This window comes from Procambarus clarkii, chromosome 14 (assembly GCF_040958095.1).
Source record: "Procambarus clarkii isolate CNS0578487 chromosome 14, FALCON_Pclarkii_2.0, whole genome shotgun sequence".
Taxonomy (NCBI): domain Eukaryota; kingdom Metazoa; phylum Arthropoda; class Malacostraca; order Decapoda; family Cambaridae; genus Procambarus; species Procambarus clarkii.
The window spans coordinates 13,112,464-13,134,963 of NC_091163.1; the positions used below are offsets into that span (position 1 = coordinate 13,112,464).

The 22,500-nt window shown below is 46.7% G+C and overlaps 1 protein-coding gene across 2 annotated transcripts in view; it reads right to left on the bottom strand.

Moving 5' to 3' along the window:
- The window catches only part of LOC123771721 (nephrin), a 179,097-nt gene extending 163,920 nt beyond the window's left edge, over window positions 1–15,177 (bottom strand). For both annotated transcript variants that reach the window (XM_069324401.1, XM_069324402.1), the window contains exon 1: window positions 14,684–15,177. In XM_069324401.1, the coding sequence (XP_069180502.1) occupies window positions 14,684–14,741 (58 nt within the window). In that variant the 5' untranslated portion in view covers window positions 14,742–15,177. The remainder of the gene's footprint in view (window positions 1–14,683) is intronic.
- Between the last annotated feature and the right edge of the window lie 7,323 nt (window positions 15,178–22,500).

A 22,500-nucleotide genomic window follows, 5' to 3' on the forward strand; every position in this document is an offset into this window, starting at 1 on the left:
ACTACTACGAACATTATTTCTTTCCTTATTCTCACTACTACAAACATTATCTCTCTCCTTATTCTTACTACTACGAACATTATTTCTTTCCTTATTCTCACTACTACGAACATTATCTCTCTCCTTATTCTCACTACTACGAACATTGTCTCTCTCCTTATTCTCACTACTACGAACATTATCTCTCTCCTTATTCTCACTACTACGAACATTACCTCTCTCCTTATTCTCACTACTACGAACATTATTTCTTTCCTTATTCTCACTACTACAAACATTATCTCTCTCCTTATTCTTACTACTACGAACATTATTTCTTTCCTTATTCTCACTACTACGAACATTATCTCTCTCCTTATTCTCACTACTACGAACACCCCCCCCCTCCCAACCTCTCTCCAATGCAATCTCGGTACTACGAACACCCCCCCCCAACCTCTCTCCAATGCAATCTCGGTACTACGAACATCCTCCTCCACTCTCCTGAGGGGCCAATTCGCCACTACCGCCACAAACCTTCTCCACCTCTTGACCTCAGCCCCTCCCCCACCCCCCTCCAGTCCCCACCACATCCTCCGATTACCTGCTCCATCTCCCCACCTCCCCAACCCCCCCTCCAACAGCCTCGAGGTTGACCAGCGGGCGTTTGCAGCTTCCGTCCAAGTCAGACGTCTCAGCGTCTTTAATAGCCGGCGGCTGCCCGCTGGGCTCGCAATTATCTCCCGATTTAAGAATTTCCCTCTCGGTGAATATCCGGACATGGCCAGGAGACAAAGGAGTTCATTGTTGCGGTCTTCCAGGGGGATGGACTCCAGTACGTCGCGGGAGACGTGCCTTTTGAGTACCATGGTACTTTTGAGTACGTATTGAGTACCATGGACGTTTGAGTGCGTCGCGGGGAGTTGAGTACGTCGCAGGGGGCTCAAGAGAATCACAGGTGTCTAAATGCCGTCCCTAAATCACTCTTGAAAATATCCCAAGTGCTTCAATATCTCACAATTCGAAGAAAAAACTCACAAATGCTGAAACATATAAGAAATTTTCCCTTCACCTAATGCCCCTAAAAGTTCGACAAGGCCTTAAGGGGCACTACTACCCCTTAAGGGTCCTGCTAGGAGAGGCTACTGTATTTTAACACGTAAGGTCAGACGTCCAGATGACCTCGAGGGCAACCAAGAAGTGAGGGTGATATTCAGAGACCTGTCTGTCCCTTAATGGGGTCATTTGGACCTTGGTGCTTCGACCCGAATACTGAATACCCGGATTTTACCTGGAATTGGTTTCAGGGTTCTCTCCATAACCGTGGATGTCGAGCAATGGGAGTGTTGTGTATAGGAGAGAGAGAGAGAGAGATAGAGAGAGAGAGAGAGACAGAGAGAGAGAGAGAGAGAGAGAGAGAGAGAGAGAGAGAGAGAGAGAGAGAGAGAGAGAGAGAGATGATTTCTTTCAGCTACGCGTTTCCTGTCCACATAAATTTATGTATGTAATTGCCTTGTGGTGGTAAGGACAGTCGCTGTAGGCTACGTTATGGAAGTCAGGTAGCACTTAGCAGGATTCGAACCCTGGCCAGCTACTTCAATCTCTCTCTCTCTCTCTCTCTCTCTCTCTCTCTCTCTCTCTCTCTCTCTCTCTCTCTCTCTCTCTCTCTCTCTCTTGCACAGCGCCAGCAGTACCAGTTTAATTAAACAACAACACAGTAAAAATGAAAGCAGATGACGAAGATGTTCCTCTTAGCTAGCAATCTTCAAGAAGAACAAGTGTTCTTCTTGAGGTGTGAATGGGGCGGGTAGGGGAATTAATAAATAGTAGGGGGGAACCCCTTACCCATTATAATGGGGAAGGGTTATATTAAAGATCGGGAAAGGGGAATAGAATAACGCGAAGTGCATAGGTATGGTGTCTAGGAATGTCAATATGGATTTGGGGATAGTGAGATGGGTAGAGAGGAAACGTGATGTGGGTAATCTATCCTTTGCCAGCTAGGTGGATAGGGGGATTAAACTCGGCAGTGGATTCCCAATAGGGTGAGTACCATAGGACCTATCATGGGGGTCTAATACTGTACTGTGTTCTGTATTATCTTGTACTCCACCAAAATAACAAAAATGAAACACTTGTGAGTTGAATAATGTTCTCTGCTATCATTTACAAACAGTTTTAATAACTGGGAATAACTATGCAGGGCTTGTGACGTATGCATGTGTGTATTTGTTGTAGTAATGGTTGTTATCATTGTTGTTAGCTCTATTTTGTTGTAGGAGACCACAGGTGGGAATGTGGTTGTAAGAGGTCCACAGGTGGGAATGTGGTTGTATGGGGTCCACAGGTGAGAACGTGGTTGTAAGGGGGTCCACAGGTGAGAACGTGGTTGTAAGGGGGTCCACAGGTGGGAACGTGGTTGTAAGGTCCACAGGTGAGAACATGGTTGTAGGGGTCCACAGGTGAGAACGTGGTTGTAAGGGGTCCTGGTTGATACTTGGTTGAGGTATCAACCAGGTCCACAGGTGAGAACGTGGTTGTAGTGGTCCACAGGTGAGAACGTGGTTGTAGAGAGTCCACAGGTGAGAACGTGGTTGTAGAGAGTCCACAGGTGAGAACGTGGTTGTAGAGAGTCCACAGGTGAGAACGTGGTTGTAGAGAGTCCACAGGTGAGAACGTGGTTGTAGAGAGTCCACAGGTGAGAACGTGGTTGTAGAGAGTCCACAGGTGAGAACGTGGTTGTAGAGAGTCCACAGGTGAGAACGTGGTTGTAGACAGTCCAGAGGTGAAAACGTGGTTGTAGAGAGTCCACAGGTGAGAACGTGGTTGTAGAGAGTCCACAGGTGAGAACGAGGTTATAAAAGAGAAAATAACAAAGCAAAAATTAGAAACCACCAATAAATAGACTCTGGGGGAATTCTAACAAGTGAATAGAGTCGAAAGGATAAAATGAGGGGAAGAAATGCGAAAAAACTGAGATAGAAGTAAGGCGGAGAGGGGAATGATGGAGTGTGAGTGGGTAACGAAGAGGAGAGGGTAGGAATGTGTGTGGATGAAGCAGTGTGGGAGAGAGAGAGAGAGAGAGAGAGAGAGAGAGAGAGAGAGAGAGAGAGAGAGAGAGAGAGAGAGAGAGAGAGAGAGAGCGAGAGAGAGAGAGAGAGAGAGAGAGAGAGAGAGAGAGAGAGAGAGAGAGAGAGAGAGAGAGAGAGAGAGAGAGAGAGAGAGAGAGAGAGAGAGAGAGAGAATCACTACATGTAGGAGAAGAGTAATGACGCCCCCCCACACACACACCAAAGGGAGTTTCCCAGGGATGCTGATGCTTAACCGCAAGATCAAGACACCGCAGATGCCAGCCTCCTTATCTGAGATGGCCTCAGGCATCTTCTAGGCAAGTACCTACCAACCAACCAATCACTCCCTGGTCTCTATAACAAGTTAGCTATGCTTGCGGGGGATTGAATCTCATCTCCTGGCTCCCGCCTCTTAATTCTCTTTTTTTTATTGGCATTACTAGTTCATATGTCAATGAATCATAGGCCTACTTTCACTAGCTCACTACAGTAGGCTTGATCCATTTTCTGTTCATTTAGTGAATTAGGTTTTTATAGACCGGAGTGTCAGCCCCGTGGCGCAGTGGTAACACATTCGCTCCGCACTTCGTGAGCGATTTGGCCTCGGTTCGTATCCTGGCCGGGGAGGATTGACTAGGCGCTAATTTTTAACTGCACGCTTTTGTTCACCCACCAGTGAATGGGTATCTGGTTGTTAAACGATTTGGCTTGTGCGAACAAGCCTGAATGGTCCCCAGGCATATATGCAACTGAAAACTCACACCCCCAGAAGTGACTCGAACCCATACTGCCAGGAGCACTTTGCAACTGGTGTACAGGACACCTTAACCACTCGACCATCACGACCGGACAAAAGATGATGGTAGCCGAGGCGATTTTCCCCATCATCCCGCCGGCACTCTGATGGTAATCTTGGGCATAGTATTTTATCAAATCACCTCATTCGGGGGGGGGGGGGCGCACACGTGAGGAACACAAATGCGAACAAGCCTAAATTGTTATATATATATAGGTAGGCCTATACATATAATTACAAGTTTGTGTAGTAGCTTATTTGTACTTGCAATAGTTGAGTTTCAACTCTCGGGGTTCAGAGCCTATTAAGCTGTGACCCAACAACGTTTCAATCTGTCATTGGAGTCAATCTGTTAATGGTAATAGGCCTAATTAACCATTCGTCACAATCCGCCAGACTATCATTATCCGCACCCTGCACCCCTTAGGCAATAGACCACCCTATATTTCCAGTCATCCAATTTCTCAGTTACATCTTGCGTTAGGGTATGATGTTACCTTGAAGTTACCTTGAGGTGCTTCCGGGGCTTAGCGTCCCCGCGGCCCGGTCCTCAACCAGGCCTCCTGGTTATGTTGCCAAGTTCTGCCTTATATAATAGCAGGAGTTCTGAGCTATTTAATCTCAGCTTGAATAAATAGCTACTGATCTCGTCTTCAGTTTAAGTCAAGACCTAAGACTTAGTAAACTGAACGGTGAAAGGCTACGCTAGAAATTTAGGTTACTAGCTCCTAAATGTGCCTCTAGGGCAGTTTTATGACGTACTAGCACGAGCGTCTACTCTAGACGTACCTTAATCCCCAGGGCTGATCTAAGACCAAGCACTAGACGTACCCTAATCCCCGGGGGGCCAGAATCACGAAGCAGTTAGGCAAGCACTTACGAACCTGTACGTCTTTTCTCAATCTTTGGCGGCTTTGTTTACAATTATTAAACAGTTAATGAGCTACGAAGCACCTGGAGGCTGTTTATAACGATAACAACAGTTGATTGGCAAGTTTTCACGCTTGTAAACTGTTTAATAAATGTAACCAAAGCCGTCAAAGATTGAGGAAAGATGTACACGTTCGTAAGTGCTTGCCGTAACTGCTTCGTGAATCTAACCCCCTGGAGTCACCTAATACTAGTCCCCTAGAAGCGCCTTAGTCTTGAATTGCGTCCAAATCCACCCGAAACAAGAGCCTGATACACTCTGAGAAAGTTCCGTCGAAAAAATGAAAAAGAAAACTTAAAAAATAATCAGCATTAATTGGCCAGTCTCTGGAAGTGATTGAGGAGTTAGCAGCATCTTCCCTACCCCCTAGAGAGGAACACGCCTCCCCTAAGGTACCTCCCCCAACCTCCCCTGAACCAGGGGAGGGGAGGGGAAGAGGCTGACTTCCATGGGGGGTAACCTCTCCCATGCTAATTTATGCAAACGTCATGATAAATTCCTACATATATATATATATATATATATATATATATATATATATATATATATATATATATATATATATATATATATATACATCGATTCAGCGGGCAGCACTTCCGTGCTAAGGTGCAGGGTTGGCTATACCTCAGAGGGATGTTGGTTATACTACAGAGAGAGCGTGCCGATCTTGGCTATACCACACATGAAGCGTGTGAGTACCGCGGGGAGAGGGAGTCAATGTTTGGATACACCATAGGTGGAACATGTCAATATTGGTTATACCACAGGCGGAGCATGTCAATATTGGTTATACCACAGGCGGAGCATGTCAATATTGGTTATACCACAGGCGGAGCATGTCAATATTGGTTATACCACAGGTGGAGCATGTCAATATTGGTTATACCACAGGTGGAGCATGTCAACATTGGTTACACCACCGGTGGAGCATGTCAACATTGGTTATACCACCGGTGGAGCATGTCAATATTGGTTATACCACAGATGCAGCATGTCAAAATTGGCTTTAATACAGGAGCGTGCAAATGTTGGTTATACCACAAGTGTATCATTGATTTTTGGTTATACCACAAATATATCATTGATTTTTGGTTATACCACAAGTGTGTAAATGTTGGTTGTATGACACACACAGCGTGTGAATGTTGGCTATACCATACGTGACACATGCAAACATTGGCTATACTTCGTGTGGAGTGTGTAAATTTTGCTTATGCCACAAGCGGAGCAAGTGAACGTTGGTTATAAACAGAGGTAAACAGTGAACGTTGGTTATAATCACAGGTAGACAGTGAAAGTTGGTTATAATCACAGGTAGACAGTGAATGTTGGTTATAATCACAGGTAGACAGTGAAAGTTGGTTATAATCACAGGTAGACAGTGAAAGTTGGTTATAATCACAGGTAGACAGTGAAAGTTGGTTATAATCACAGGTAAACAGTGAACGTTGGTTATAATCACAGGTAGACAGTGAACGTTGGTTATAATCACAGGTAGACAGTGAAAGTTGGTTATAATCACAGGTAGACAGTGAATGTTGGTTATAATCACAGGTAGACAGTGAAAGTTGGTTATAATCACAGGAAGACAGTGAATCTTGTTTATACTGACAAACAGAGTGAATATAAACATTCATTCAAAGACATCTATACACACTGAAATCCATCTACACTCAATCAACACAAGATTCATACACATTCAAATACATCTACAGCCTACACACATTCGCACTTACCCACATGGAATGCATTAAGCATTGAATAATAAATGGAATGCATTAGGCAGTGATGTGGTGGAGGCTGACTCCACACACACAGTTTCAAATGTAGATATGAAAGAGCCCAATAGGCTCAGGCACCTGTATACACCAGTTGATTGACGGTCGAGAGGCGGGACCAAAGATCCAGAGCTCAACCCTCGCAAGCCTACAATAATGTATACTAAATATTATCGATAAATCACACCAAACAACTTTTATGTTATAAAAATCAATAAAATATTGTTTAGATATTATTGATAATAACTGAATATATCAGGACGAAGGAGAAAGTTAGTTAATCAACATTGTATACTGTACAATACAGTGTACCCTATCAATACACTGTACAGTGAACGCTATCAATATACTGTTAAGTCCAGATCAAAAACATCCATTCTAACCCTATAACCGGATCATTATTATATGAGGCTTTAATTACCATATCAAAAAGGGATTGATAGATATAACAGTAAACACAGCCACAGCAAAATGGACACTTAACAAAGCCATAAAAGTGTTGCTTAGACATGGATTAGCAGAGCAAACACTCGGGCCCAAACACGCCAGAGATATGAATGAGAATAAATGTTTGTAAACAGCAATGGCTGTTTACAAACATATGTTTACAATGATGCATAAGCAAGGAGAGACAGGTGGATGTGCCCCTTAGAAGCAGAATACTAAGCTGAACGTGAGCCACACTATACACTGTATGTTCAAAGATTATACAAGTTCCAAGTAGCACGGGCTATGGTGAGCCCGTTATACACTGTATGGTAAACCCAGAGCCGCACATATTCCTGATCTTTTGCAAGAGCGTTTAGGAGCTTTTTTATGGATAGAGATGGAACATATATATGTATATCAGACACATAGACTCACGCAGAAAATAAACAGAAGAATTATGCACCGGGGTAGTTGAAGAGACTCATCCTCACGACAGAAGAACTAATGTAGCCCACTATGATCACAAACACCCCCCCCCCCCACACCCCCATCTCTTGAAGAAAGCACTCCTCCCATCAACTTTTCTTCTCCCTTCGTCTCTTTCTTCCTGTTCTCCTTACCATCTTTACTCACATACTCACCTTTCTCCAATCTTGCCTTATTCCCACACTTCACCATTGAATGTCTCAATAGCTAAAATGAAAGAAATAGAGACTTAGAGTCTTGAAACTTTGTTCCCCCGTAGGCACCGATGATAGATAACAACAGTCTGTTGGACCAGATTATCACAAGCCTGGCCCCCAGGCCTGGAACATACTTGGAGAGGGTTCTGGGAGTTCTTCTATCCCCCCCCCCCTCGGGCTGGGGTCAGGCTCGACTTTTGATAGCTTGGTTATCTTGAGGTTATCTTGAGATGATTTCGGGGCTTTTTTAGTGTCCCCGCGGCCCGGTCCTCGACCAGGCCTCCACCCCCAGGAAGCAGCCCGTGACAGCTGACTAACACCCAGGTACCTATTTATACTGCTAGGTAACAGGGGCATAGGGTGAAAGAAACTCTGCCCATTGTTTCTCGCCGGCGCCTGGGATCGAACCCAGGACCACAGGATCACAAGTCCAGTGTGCTGTCCGCTCGGCCGACCGGCTCCCCAGGCAGTTGCCCTTGGTCCACCAGGCAGTTGCTTGAAGCGGCCCGCAGGCCCTCATATCCACTCCAGCCTGCTTGGTCCGGCACTTCTTGCAAGAACTTATCAAAATGCTTGTTGAAGACATCTACCTTTGTTCCGGCAATATTTCTAGTGCTTGCTGGGAGGGTGTTGAACAGCCGTGGACCTTCGATGTTCAGACAATGCTCTCTAACTATGCCTATGACACCTCTATTCTTCACTGGTTCTATTCTGCATTTCCTTCCGTATCTTTCGCACCAGTGGGAGCCGGTGGCTGAGCGGACAGAACACTGGACGCGTGATCCTGTGGTCCCGTGTTCGATCCCAGGCGCCGGCGAGAATCGATGGGCAGAGTTTCTTTCACCTTGATGCCCCTGTTACCTAGCAGTAAATAGGTACCTGGGAGTTAGTCAGCTGTCTCGGGCTGCTTCCTGGAGATGGAGGCCTGGTCGAGGACCGGGCCGCGGGGACACTAAAGCCCCGAAATCATCTCAAGATAACCTCATCTCAGATAACCATTAAGTTCGTGTCTGGAGAGCAGGAGAACTCTCAGAACCCACTCCAGGTAACTACTTGACCAGAATTCTTGCAAACTCTGCGGACTTCCAGACACCACAACCAACCCAATCCACTAACCCACTACAATAGAACTCTCATATAATGAAGTCACCCATAACTACAATACTTATGACTGACTCCATCCAATGACCCCCTAGGAACGGGAGGCAACATGGAGAGCAAAACTAGTAGACAGCACAGAGAACATTTTCTGACAACATTTCATGGACACAAAACGTAAAGGGATATGATCTTCCAGGCAGATTGGATCAAATATTGGCACCTGCTTGATGGGGTTCTGGGAGTTCTTCTACTCCCCAAGCCCGGCCCGAGGCCAGGCTTGACTTGTGAGAGTTTGGTCCACCAGGCTGTTGACCGGCCCGCAGGCCCACATATACCTGGTTGATGGGGTTCTGGGAGTTCTTCTACTCCCCAAGCCCGGCCCGAGGCCAGGCTTGACTTGTGAGAGTTTGGTCCACCAGGCTGTTGACCGGCCCCCAGGCCTACATATACCTGCTTGATGGGGTTCTGGGAGTTCTTCTACTCCCCAAGCCCGGCCCGAGGCCAGGCTTGACTTGTGAGAGTTTGGTCCACCAGGCTGTTGAGTATGTGGGCCTGTGGGCCGCTCCAAGCAACAGCCTGGTGGACCAAACTCTCACAAGTCAAGCCTGGCCTAGGGCCGGGCTTGGGGAGTAGAAGAACTCCCAGAGCCCCATCAACCAGGTATTGTGGTTTCACAATGCATTGGAACACGTCATTAAAATCCGGTGAAAGCCGGAGAGAGAGGATTAAACTAGAGGTAGGAGGGGATTACTAGGAAGTCAGCTAAATCCTAATGAGAGAAGTATTGTCAGCTTAATGAGGTTAATTAAGAAGATAAAGTCAATGTAGCATCAATTATCCTCCTCTTAAACGATATCGTCTTGTGTGTTGAGAAGGATTAAATCCATTGACTGTTTAGGGCTTAAATCCAGTGACTGTTTAGGGCTTAAATCCAGTGACTGTTTAGGGCTTAAATCCAGTGACTGTTTAGGGCTTAAATCCAGTGACTGTTTAGGGCTTAAATCCAGTGACTGTTTAGGGCTTAAATCCAGTGACTGTTTAGGGCTTAAATCCAGTGACTGATTAGGGATTAAATCCAGTGACTTTTTACATTTAATTATACCTATGGGTCTTAAGTGAATTAAAAAAAAAATAAAGCACTTGTTTGACCCTACCCCCCCCCCCCCTTCGCTAGAGCACGGGAAGGAAAGTGTTATCTTGAGATGATTTCGGGGCATTAGTGTCCCCGCGGCCCGGTCCTCGACCAGGCCTCCACCCCCAGGAAGCAGCCCGTGACAGCTGACTAACTCCCAGGTACCTATTTACTGCTAGGTAACAGGCAGACAAGCAGACATGGAGGTTTCCTCTAGTTAGTGGAGGCTTCCTCTAGTTAGTGGAGGCTTCCTCTAGTTAGTGGAGGCTTCCTCTAGTTAGTGGAGGCTTCCTCTAGTTAGTGGAGGCTTCCTCTAGTTAGTGGAGGCTTCCTCTAGTTAGTGGAGGCTTCCTCTAGTTAGTGGAGGCTTCCTCTAGTTAGTGGAGGCTTCCTATAGTTAGTGGAGGCTTCCTCTAGTTAGTGAAGGCTTCCTCTAGTTAGTGGAGGCTTCCTCTAGTTAGTGGAGGCTTCCTCTTGTTAGTGGAGGCTTCCTCTAATTAGTGAAGGTTTCCTACAGCTAGGTGAGGCTTCCTCTAGTTAGTGGAGGCTTCCTCCAGGCTAGTGAAGGCTTCCTGCAGCTAGTGGAGGCTTCCTCCAGCTAGTGGAGGCTTCCTCCAGCTAGTGGAGGCTTCCTCTAGCTAGTGGAGGCTTCTTCCATCTAGTGGAGGCTTCCTCTAGCTAGTGGAGGCTTCTTCCAGCTAGTGGAGGCTTCCTCTAGCTAGTGGAGGCTTCTTCCAGCTAGTGGAGGCTTCCTCTAGCTAGTGGAGGCTTCCTCCAGCTAGTGGAGGCTTCCTCTAGTTAGTGGAGGCTTCCTTTAGTTAGTGGAGGCTTCCTCTAGTTAGTGGAGGCTTCCTTTAGTTAGTGGAGGCTTCCTCCAGGCTAGTGAAGGCTTCCTCCAGCTAGTTGAGGCTTCCTCCAGGCTAGTGGAGGCTTCCTACAGCTAGAGGAGGCTTCCTCCAGGCTAGTGGAGGCTTCCTACAGCTAGAGGAGGCTTCCTCCAGGCCAACACTAGTATGTATTGACCTGTAAAGCGGCACCCATGAACTAAAGCTCAACCGCTGCAAGCACAATTATGTGTGTACCCGCATTGCGTGGACATGTGCGCGCGCGAGCGCTCGCACTTGGAGTGTGCTGTCCGTAGAGTTTCACACTCCCATTTCCCCCCCCCCCAAACACGCACGCACAATCGTGTGAGGCGGGACCAAAGAGCCGAAGCTCAACCCCCTCCCCCCCGCAAGCACACCTAGGTAAGTACACATATACAGGACACACACACACACACAAAACCATGAATAAAAAAAAAAATCAGCTAACGCGAGGAAGTAACGGTTTCTAACCGGCGTTAGCGAGAAGCAACGCGTCCCAAACAGCGTCCAGGGCAGACCTAATGAAAGCCCCCAAAACTCCCCCAACCGGATAATTTACTGCAATTCAGAAACATCTTTATCAGATTATCTCTCGCATTGCAACGGGGGGAAGCAATTGGCATTATAGGTGTTTAGATACAGGTGTAGGGCTATTACAGTGAGATTAACCTTGTGTAATGCTAGCAGTACAACTCTAAATTTAAGTAGCACTCTTAACTTGAGTGCAACTAGCATTACAAAAATTGTAAACGTTTCTGTGGAATTGGCTGTCTGATGTATTATTGAACTCGCAGACTATGTCATGATTGGCTGGTTACGACGATACAGAGCCTGTGACAAAGATAGCAGACGATACACAGCCTGTGACAAAGGTACAAGATGATACACAGCCTGTGCCAAAGGTTACCAGTCGATACACAGCCTGTGACAAAGATACCAGTCGATACACAGCCTGTGACAAAGGTTACCAGACGATAGACAGCCTGTGACAAAGGTACCAGTCGATACACATCCTGTGACAAAGGTTACCAGACAATACACAGCCTGTGACAAAGATACCAGTCGATACACAACCTGTGACAAAGGTTACCAGACGATACACAGCCTGTGACAAAGATTACCAGACGATACACAGCCTGTGACAAAGGTTACCAGTCGATACACAGCCTGTGACAAAAGTTACCAGACGATACGCAGCCTGTGACAAAGATTACCAGACGATACACAGCCTGTGACAAAGATTACCAGACGATACACAGCCTGTGACAAAGGTTACCAGTCGATACACAGCCTGTGACAAAAGTTACCAGTCGATACACAGCCTGTGACAAAGATTACCAGACGATACACAGCCTGTGACAAAGGTTACCAGTCGATACACAGCCTGTGACAAAAGTTACCAGACGATACGCAGCCTGTGACAAAGATTACCAGACGATACACAGCCTGTGACAAAGATTACCAGACGATACACAGCCTGTGACAAAGGTTACCAGTCGATACACAGCCTGTGACAAAAGTTACCAGTCGATACACAGCCTGTGACAAAGGTTACCAGGCGACACACAGCCTATGACACAGAGCTCGGAGAGGTGGTACGCCCACTGACTCGCGTCCTAGTACACGGAAGCTGTATCTTCCATAATAATAATAAAAAAAAGAACATCAGCAATGCTACCCTAAGCTAATCCGATTAGATCCCGGCCGCTGTCAGCGCGTTTGGGCTCTCCACACTCAAAATACAACACATTTGCTTCTAAAACGCGCGAGGGATATGCTAGAATCTGCTAGAATTAATAAAAAAAAACAGCGTCCAATTATAGGTTAATAGGCCTTTAGTGATTAACTAAATCACTTCGTCTTTGGTGACGTGGGTTGCAGAACTGTGTACACTTTGGGGGTGATACTGGGCGACATGGGTTCGAATCCCAGCCGGGGTCAATAGAGAAGTCTTAGTGATTTATGTCTCGTGTGTTCATAGATAATCTTCTAATTGTGCCGCCTGTGTCAAATAATTTGTCTATCTGCCCTATCAATTCCGCTGAGAATCTTGTATGTGGGGATCATATCTCCCCTAACTCTTCTGTCTTCCAGCGTTAAGAGGATTTAGTGTTCGTAGTTTTTCCTCGTAGCTCATACCCCTTAGTTCGGGTACTAATCTAGTGTGTGTGAATGTACTCACCTAGTTGTGCTTGTGGGGGTTGAGCTCTGGCTCTTTGGTCCCTCCTCTCAACTGTCGAACGTGTGTGTGTGTGTGTGTGTGTGTGTGTGTGTGTGTGTGTGTGTGTGTGTGTGTGTGTGTGTGTGTATGTGTGTGTGTGTTTATGCGTGTGTGTACTCACCTAATTGTGCTTGCGGGGGTTGAGCTTTGGCTCTTTGGTCCCGCATCTCAACTGTCAATCAACTGGTGTACAGATTCCTGATGTACAGATTCACACATACAGATGTGTGTGTGTGTGTGTGTGTGTGTGTACACACATAAACACACACACACTATGTGAAAAGATTTACCTAAGCAAGAAGCAGACGACAATGAACCAAACACAGCCACATATTAAACCAGATTCCCCCCCCTCCCCCCCCTCCAGAGTGCCACCAGTGTCAGCAGGTATTTGTGTGGCCCTGAGGGGGGAGGGGAGGGGGTGATGATATCGTTATCATCACACCGATAACAGCCATACTGGCATCCAGCAACCACATACTTCCTGGAAGCAGCCTTCAGTCTGGAAAACGTCTTAGATGGGTCTATCTGTTTGGGTTTCCAGTCGGTTTGTTGTTCTTTGCAAGATGGCAAAGCCGGGGACATTATATCAAGATGTGTCATGGATTAAGATAACCGTGGATAAAGCTATCAAGGATATCATCATTCCTATTATAAAGGGACGGGGAAGCGAATTATTAGGATAAATCTCTAAACCACTTCTGCTACATAGCACTGGGAAGGGGGTCAGGATAAGGATTTGGGATGGGACGGGGGAAAAGGAATGGTGACCCAACCACTTAAAAACAGTTGGGGGATTGAACGCCGACCTGTATGAAGCCAGACCGTCGCTCTACCGTCCAGCCCAAGTGATGTTTTTTTTTGTATTGGATATGATCAGTTAATAATTGTAATTGAGCCTGACAGATGATAATTAATGAGTTGTTAATAATATAATTATATCATTAGTTCCCAGAGGGAAGTGTGAACATGTATTTGATAGCCTTCCCTTCCTTTATTAACTTTATGTATAGTGGTGTATACCTGAGGGAATTATCAGGTATACATAGTGTGTGTGTGTGTGTGTGTGTGTGTGTGTGTGTGTGTGTACTCACTTAATTGTGCTTGCGGGGGTTGAGCTTTGGCTCTTTGGTCAAAGATGTGTGTGTGTGTGTGTGTGTGTGTGTGTGTGTGTGTGTGTGTGTGTGTGTGTGTGTGTGTGTGTGTGTGTGTGTACTCACTTAATTGTGCTTGCGGGGGTTGAGCTTTGGCTCTTTGGTCAAAGATGTGTGTGTGTGTGTGTGTGTGTGTGTGTGTGTGTGTGTGTGTGTGTGTGTGTGTGTGTGTGTGTGTGTGTGTGTGTGTGTGTTTGTGTGTTTGTGTGTGTGTGTGTTTCCGCGTGTGTGTGTAATATTAAAGCTAAGCCTAAAAATAACGTACATACCTTCATCTTTTGAAATCAAATAAATTTGTGTTTATAGACGAAACCTGCGAACGACATGACAATGCCCCAGAATAATTAGCGATTAATTAAAGCCACTTCCAGATATCAAGCCGCAGGAAGATAACACAACTACCATTAGTTAGATAGTAGTAATCTAAACTACCACACAACCAAACAATTGTGACCCTGATCATTACAATGAATATATACAATGAACACGTTAATTATAGGTTGATATATAAATATATATATCAACGTTGAAAGACTTACCTAGATGGAACAATGCGAGGCCAAAGAAGGTCTTCCATATAGGCTGATATAGGCCCATGGTGTCATCAACCAGAGGGCCCAAACACACACTTAAAACCCCCGTCTTACTTAACACCACCAACTCCTGTCCTCCGCACACACATAAACGCACTCAAGACGGTCGTCAAAGGCGTTTGATATCCGCCGATAGCATCTCTGTATCTTATCTTGGCCGCAAACTCACAGCCATCATTTTCCCCCCCCACTTGTCAATGGGTAATGTTTTTCCACTAAAACTCTAAACACACTGGATAAAACTCGAATTAGAATGGCTTTTTAGATATAGATATCTTTTTTTGTTTTCTCTTGCAATAGCGGGGGAAACTGAAGCACCAATTCCGTCGTGGCGGGAAAGAGCGTATTTACAAAACACTCGCCGAAGGTGAAGTCTAACGGAGCGAGAGAAGACAGACGAGTGTCCAGGGGAGCGGCTGACAAAGATCCACCCAGCACGAGCGTAGACGCGGTACTGGTGCTGGCTTGCCTCGGGACCCGGGTCGAGGGGGGGTCTTCGGGGAAAGGGGAAGTGGAGGTAGTGGGGTCGTGGCAGGGGGGGAAGAGGAGGAGGAGGAGGAGGAGGAAGCCCAGGATATACAATACACAGACATTATATTGTAGGACAGACGGCGATGTCTATTGTTGGAATTGTAGTTCGTCATGGGAAAAAAACCTTTCAGTGTCTACCTTGTTGATATTATGTTATGACAGCAGGCGGGCTGTCCGCCTTGCTGACACCATGTTATGACAGCAGGCGGGCTGTCCGCCTTGCTGACACCATGTTATGACAGCAGGCGGGCTGTCCGCCTTGCTGACACCATGTTATGACAGCAGGCGGGCTGTCCGCCTTGCTGACACCATGTTATGACAGCAGGCGGGCTGTCCACCTTGCTGACACCAAGTTATGACAGCAGGCGGGCTGTCCACCTTGCTGACACCAAGTTATGACAGCAGGCGGGCTGTCCACCTTGCTGACACCAAGTTATGACAGCAGGCGGGCTGTCCACCTTGCTGACACCAAGTTATGACAGCAGGCGGGCTGTCCACCTTGCTGACACCAAGTTATGACAGCAGGCGAGCTGTCCACCTTGCTGACACCATGTTATGACAGCAGGCGGGCTGTCCGCCTCGCTGACACCATGTTATGACAGCAGACGGGCTGTCCGCCTTGCTGACACCATGTTATGACAGCAGACGGGCTGTCCGCCTTGCTGACACCAAGTTATGACAGCAGGCGGGCTGTCCACCTTGCTGACACCAAGTTATGACAGCAGGCGGGATGTCCGCCTTGCTGACACCAAGTTATGACAGCAGGCGGGCTGTCCGCCTTGCTGACACCATGTTATGACAGCAGGCGGGCTGTCCGCCTTGCTGACACCATGTTATGACAGCAGGCGGGCTGTCCGCCTTGCTGACACCAAGTTATGACAGCAGGCGGCCTGTCCACCTTGCTGACACCATGTTATGACAGCAGGCGGGCTGTCCGCCTTGCTGACACCATGTTATGACAGCAGGCGGGCTGTCCACCTTGCTGACACCAAGTTATGACAGCAGGCGGGCTGTCCGCCTTGCTGACACCATGTTATGACAGCAGGCGGGCTGTCCACCTTGCTGACACCAAGTTATGACAGCAGGCGGGCTGTCCACCTTGCTGACACCAAGTTATGACAGCAGGCGGGCTGTCCACCTTGCTGACACCAAGTTATGACAGCAGGCGGGCTGTCCACCTTGCTGACACCAAGTTATGACAGCAGGCGGGCTGTCCGCCTTGCTGACACTATGGTTGGCGAAGATCTACGAAATTTTCTTCAAAATCTCCTATTTTCGGGAAGATGAAGACAGTTAGGCCCCATTGAGGCCTAAATAGGCCTTACCTTCCCCTCAGGATGCCACCCACAACAGCTGGGTAATTCCCTGGTACAGTTCTCATTTCCTGCTGGGTGAATAGAGGCATCAGGTAAAAGAAGGCTTGATCAACTGGAATGAACCCAGCCTCTTCGGGTGTGACTTGACGATGAAGACTACTACGCTACAGGATCTTCTTGAGAGGTTATCTTGAGATGATTTCGGGGCTTTTTAGTGTCCCCGCGGCCCGGTCCTCGACCAGGCCTCCACCCCCAGGAAGCAGCCCGTGACAGCTGACTAACACCCAGGTACCTATTTTACTGCTAGGTAACAGGGGCATAGGGTGAAACAAACTCTGCCCATTGTTTCTCGCCGGCGCCTGGGATCGAACCCAGGACCACAGGATCACAAGTCCAGCGTGCTGTCCGCTCGGCCGACCGGCTCCCCCCTTTGAAGGGCAAATGAAGGGCATTTGTATTTTTTCTCTTGTACCTTTTCATCAAAATGAGTGGTTCGTAGTTGGTTGAATTCTTGTACCAACCCGCAGGTCTAGAAGTTGCAACTGTTGCAATATGGTCAATGTACATGTGCAGCAGGCGGGCTGTCCGCCTTGCTGACACCATGTTATGACAGCAGGCGGGCTGTCCGCCTTGCTGACACCAAGTTATGACAGCAGGCGGGCTGTCCGCCTTGCTGACACCAAGTTATGACAGCAGGCGGGCTGTCCACCTTGCCCTCCACCTTGTATTTTTTTGCTAGTTTTGTCTGAAATTAACATGAAGTTTCATTTTTTCTGTGTTGATCTTGGGTTATCTTGAGGTTATCTTGAGGTTATCTTGAGATGATTTCGGGGCTTTTAGTGTCCCTGCGGCGCGGTCCTCGACCAGGCCTCCACCCCCCAGGAAGCAGCCCGTGACAGCTGACTAACACCCAGGTACCTATTTTACTGCTAGGTAACAGGAGCATAGGGTGAAAGAAACTCTGCCCATTGTTTCTCGCCGGCGCTTGGGATCGAACCCAGGACCACAGGATCACAAGTCCCGCGTGCTGTCCGCTCGGCCGACCGGCTCCCTCTTGTATCCTGCCTACATTACCATGTTGTATTGGCCGGCTGTATTTTGCCAACGTGTATTTTGTAGGACTTTTGTTGTAGCTAATTTGCCCAATCGTTTTCTCAAGATGTTTGGCCTGAAACATCGCCATTTTCCTAAAGTTTTCAGATCTGTGGGTTGCGTGTCAAATTTTCAGCCCCGAATGGAAATCAGGGGCCTGACGGCTGAGTCGACAGCGCTCGGGATTCGTAGTCCTAAGGTTCCGGGTTCGATCCCCAGCGGAAACAAATGAGTTTCTTTCACCCTGATGCACCTCTTCACCAAGCAGTAAATAGGTGCCTGGGAGTTAGAGAGCTGCTACGGGCTGCTTCCTGGGGGTGTGTAACAAAAAGGAGGCCTGGTCGAGGACCGGGCCGCGGGGACGCTAAGCCCCGAAATCAACGCAAGGTACCCAATCCTACAGGTGTTGAACACACTTAATATCTCCTTGTGGTGTCTTGAATCTTAACACTTTCTTTACCTAAGCTGTTTAGATTATATTTTGTTCGCTGAAAAGGGGTTAACTCTGGCTAATCCTTCGCGATGAGTCACAATAACGTGGCTAAAATAAGTTGACCAGACCACACACTGGAATGTGAAGGGACGACGACGTTTCGGTCCGTCCTGGACCATTCTCAAGTCGATTGTGTGACACAGTCGACTTGAGAATGGTCCAGGACGGACCGAAACGTCGTCGTCCCTTCACCTTCTAGTGTATGGTATGGTCAATCTGGCTAAAATTTCGCGATTCATCTTGTGGCTTCTAACCCAGACAAGAAGGTGTTGATTGACAGATCATAATCCATTTGTTTTTATAAATCAAATGAAATGTAAAAATCAAAGAATTCTCAGATGGACCTTATTCCTGCAGGTTATCTTGAGTTATCTTGAGTTATCTTGAGATGATTTCGGGGCTTTTAGTGTCCCCGCGGCCCGGTCCTCGACCAGGCCTCCACCCCCAGGAAGCAGCCCGTGACAGCTGACTAACACCCAGGTACCTATTTACTGCTAGGTAACAGGGGCATTCAGGGAGAAAGAAACTTTGCCCATTTTTTTCTGCCTCGTGCGGGAATCGAAACCGCGCCAAAGAATTACGAATCCTGCGCGCTATCCACCAGGCTACGAGGCCCCCCGAGGCCCAGGATTTCAATGTAGAAATTAAACACATTCCTGGTAGGCAAAATGTGATTGCAGATACTTTATCTATTAGTTTTATGTTTGATGTGACATAGTAAATTAGATATAAATATCATATACTTTATTTTACATGTTTGTTTACATGCCTACTGTCAGAAAAATGCCATTAATCTTCAATTAATAGCATTTTTCTCTTGGAGTTGAGAGTGTGTTACGAATCCATGTCAGTTATGGATTCTCATAGTGCATATGTGACATATGGATTCTCATAGGTGTTGAGAATGACAAAATTTCACGATATTAGAGTTTAAACTGAACCTTCAGTAAAAAAAAAAGGGATCCGGGGTTCGAGTCTCATAGAATCCATGAGTCTATGAGTCTATGAGTCGATTCTTATAGAATCCAGGCGAATGAAATCATCAGTAAGTCTGAAAAAAAAATAACATTGAAATCTCCAGAAATCAACAATTTAATCTCAGGACACCAATTCAACAACATGACAAGTGATACAGGAGGTGGAGTTGACACTCACTAATAGACAGAACGACAGGGACAGGAAGCTAGCGTCTCTCGGGAGCGGTGTCCTGCTTGTGACCTGACAGCCACTAACGACGCTGTCGAGTAGTGTACAGAGATATCAATTGCCCAATTGTTAAGCCAAGGGGGACGATGAGGCTGTCCACCTGACCTCGAATGGCCAACCTCAGAGCTAAACTTGACATTCATCATCTTGTTATCTGCGTAACAAACCACAATTCTCTAATGAGCAATGATAACGAGCAGCTATCACAATCGACTTGAGAATGGTCCAGAACGAACCGAAAACGTCGTCGTCCCTTCACTTTCTAGTGTGTGGTCTGATCAACATATTTCAGCCACGTTATCGTGACTCCTCGTCTACATAACGAACAACACTAGTAAAATAACCAACTGGTCAACGTCACTCGACGCCATATAGACGGAAAGGAAAAATGGAAAGAGGAAAAAAAAACTATCTTTTGGATATCTACAACACAGCCAAGGAACAGAGATACTGGGGTTTGAGAACAGATACTATGGCTTGTGTTACCAGCGGTAGCGAAGAACTGTAGGTAAGGGAGGTGACCTTCAGTGCTGCTTTAGACCAAGTCGATGATAACTGGTCTACAAGTCGTGGGAAGCAGCCGGCAACCCACAGGCTTGCTTGGTGGCTTTGTTTACAAGTATTAAACAGTTAATGAGCTCCGAAGCACCAGGAGGCTGTTTATAACAATAACAACAGTTGATTGGCAAGTTTTCATGGTTGTAAACTGTTTAATAAATGTAACCAAAGCCGTCAAAGAATGAGGAATGATGTACACGTTCGTAAGTGCTTGCGTAACTGCTTCGTGAATCTGGCCGCCAGGAACCAGACGAAAATTAAAAAGGTGAGCCAACATAGAACGACTGGCTAATATATTCTAATCCACACTAGCATCTCAACAATCAACAAGAGGAGCCACTCAAAAGAGCAGTTGCAACTAGTGCCCTTTATCAAACTGCATCTGTACAAGCTTCTTACAGATTTCTGCTGGAATTACCCTTAATCACTTAATCACTTAATCACTTAAATGGTTTCCCCAATACCCCCCTGGAAGTTTTCCCAAAACAGACCGAATTCCTCAGATTCAAGCCCATCAAGCCTAACTTCATTACACACAGAATTCACAATAACGTGACGCATTAAATGCACAAAATTGATGACTTTTGATGGCATTTTTGACCGTGTCGTAGCTCAGTCGATTAAGGCAGCGTCTGGGATGCTCTCGGACGCAGGTTCGAATCCTCGTCACGGCCCTTGTGGATTTGTTCTATCAAGCCCAAGTAACTGTTACTACCAATATCCAAGAAACAGTTTGCATCAATATTAAAACAAAGGAGGTAATTCTAAATTTTAAAAGTTTAGGAGATATAACAAGTAGCCCACACTAGTCAGAACTAGTTTGGGCTTCGGGCTACGGGCTACGGGGGCTTCGTAGCCTGGTGGATAGCGCGCAGGACTCGTAATTCTGTGGCGCGGGTTCGATTCCCGCACGAGGCAGAAACAAATGGGCAAAGTTTCTTTCACCCTGAATGCCCCTGTTACCTAGCAGTAAATAGGTACCTGGGAGTTAGTCAGCTGTCACGGGCTGCTTCCTGGGGGTGGAGGCCTGGTCGAGGACCGGGCCGCGGGGACACTAAAGCCCCGAAATCATCTCAAGATAACCTCAAGATAAGAACAAGAACCTGGTACAATAGCAGTTTGGCGAACACCGCAGTTATTACTGACCACAAAGGCCACCTCCAAAGAACGGGCTATTCACGCAAGTGCCACTTCTTGGGTTATCTTGAGGTTATCTTGAGATAATTTCGGGATTTTTAGTGTCCCCGCGGCCCGGTCCTCGACGGGGCCTCCACCCCCAGGAAGCAGCCCGTGACAGCTGACTAGCAGCCAGGTACCTATTTTACTGCTAAGTAACAGGGACATAGGGTGAAAGAAACTCTGCCCATTGTTTCTCGCCGGCGCCTGGGATCGAACCCAGGACCACAGGATCACAAGTCCAGCGTGCTGTCCGCTCGGCCGACCGGCTCCCTAGCTTCAATAGGTGGGTGTCTCTGTCCCAAGAGACTGCCTTAATCATCATCCTTCGCCCATCACAATCGACTTGATCACTTCGACGACCAAAACGTCGTCGTCTCCTCATCTTCCGGTCATAACAGGCTTGGTCATTACACCTCCAAGGAACAAGTTACACTAAGAGAAAAAAACGGAGAGACAGAAAGTTTCATAAGAAGCTTCATTATTGACCCTTACCCAATATCTTAATCCATCCCACCAATACAGGGATCGCTGCCAAACATTCAGAATTATGGATTATGAGATTATTGCAGAAATACAGTCCACTTAACATCATACAAATTGCTATCGAAGTATACAAATTAACGTAAATATAAATTCTATATATATTCATATAAATGAAATAAATATAAATCTCACAGGTCGGTTCCCACAGGAGATGCTCAACCAGAAATTAGACCTGTCCAGTCATTTATCCAGCTCTCCCATTACCCTGAAACACAGATATAAACGTTGGATATAAACGCCCCACTTATAGCTCCGTTACAGCACCGCTCCTGTGCCAGGTAAGTCCACTACGGGCTCACCATAGCCCGTGCTACTTGCCCCGCTCCTGTGCCAGGTAAGTCCACTACGGGCTCACCATAGCCCGTGCTACTTAGAACGTTTGTTTAATGTCAGGCAGACTGGTCCCACTGTCTTAAATAACATCAAGGGGCTCATAGCAAACACTGTTGACCTCTCACACAGCTGCGTAATACATAAGAAAATTGACGTAATGTCAACTTTCAAGACCTTCATTGATGACTCTGTCCCAATAGTCATTGATGACTCTGTCCCAATAGTCATTGATGACTCTGTCCCAATAGTCATTGATGACTGTCCCAAGAATCATTGATGACTCTGTCCCAAGAATCGTTGATGACTCTGTCCCAAGAATCATTGATGACTGTCCCAAGAATCATTGATGACTCTGTCCCAAGAATCGTTGATGACTCTGTCCCAATAGTCATTGATGACTGTCCCAAGAATCATTGATGACTCTGTCCCAAGAATCGTTGATGACTCTGTCCCAAGAATCATTGATGACTCTGTCCCAAGAATCATTGATGACTCTGTCCCAAGAATCATTG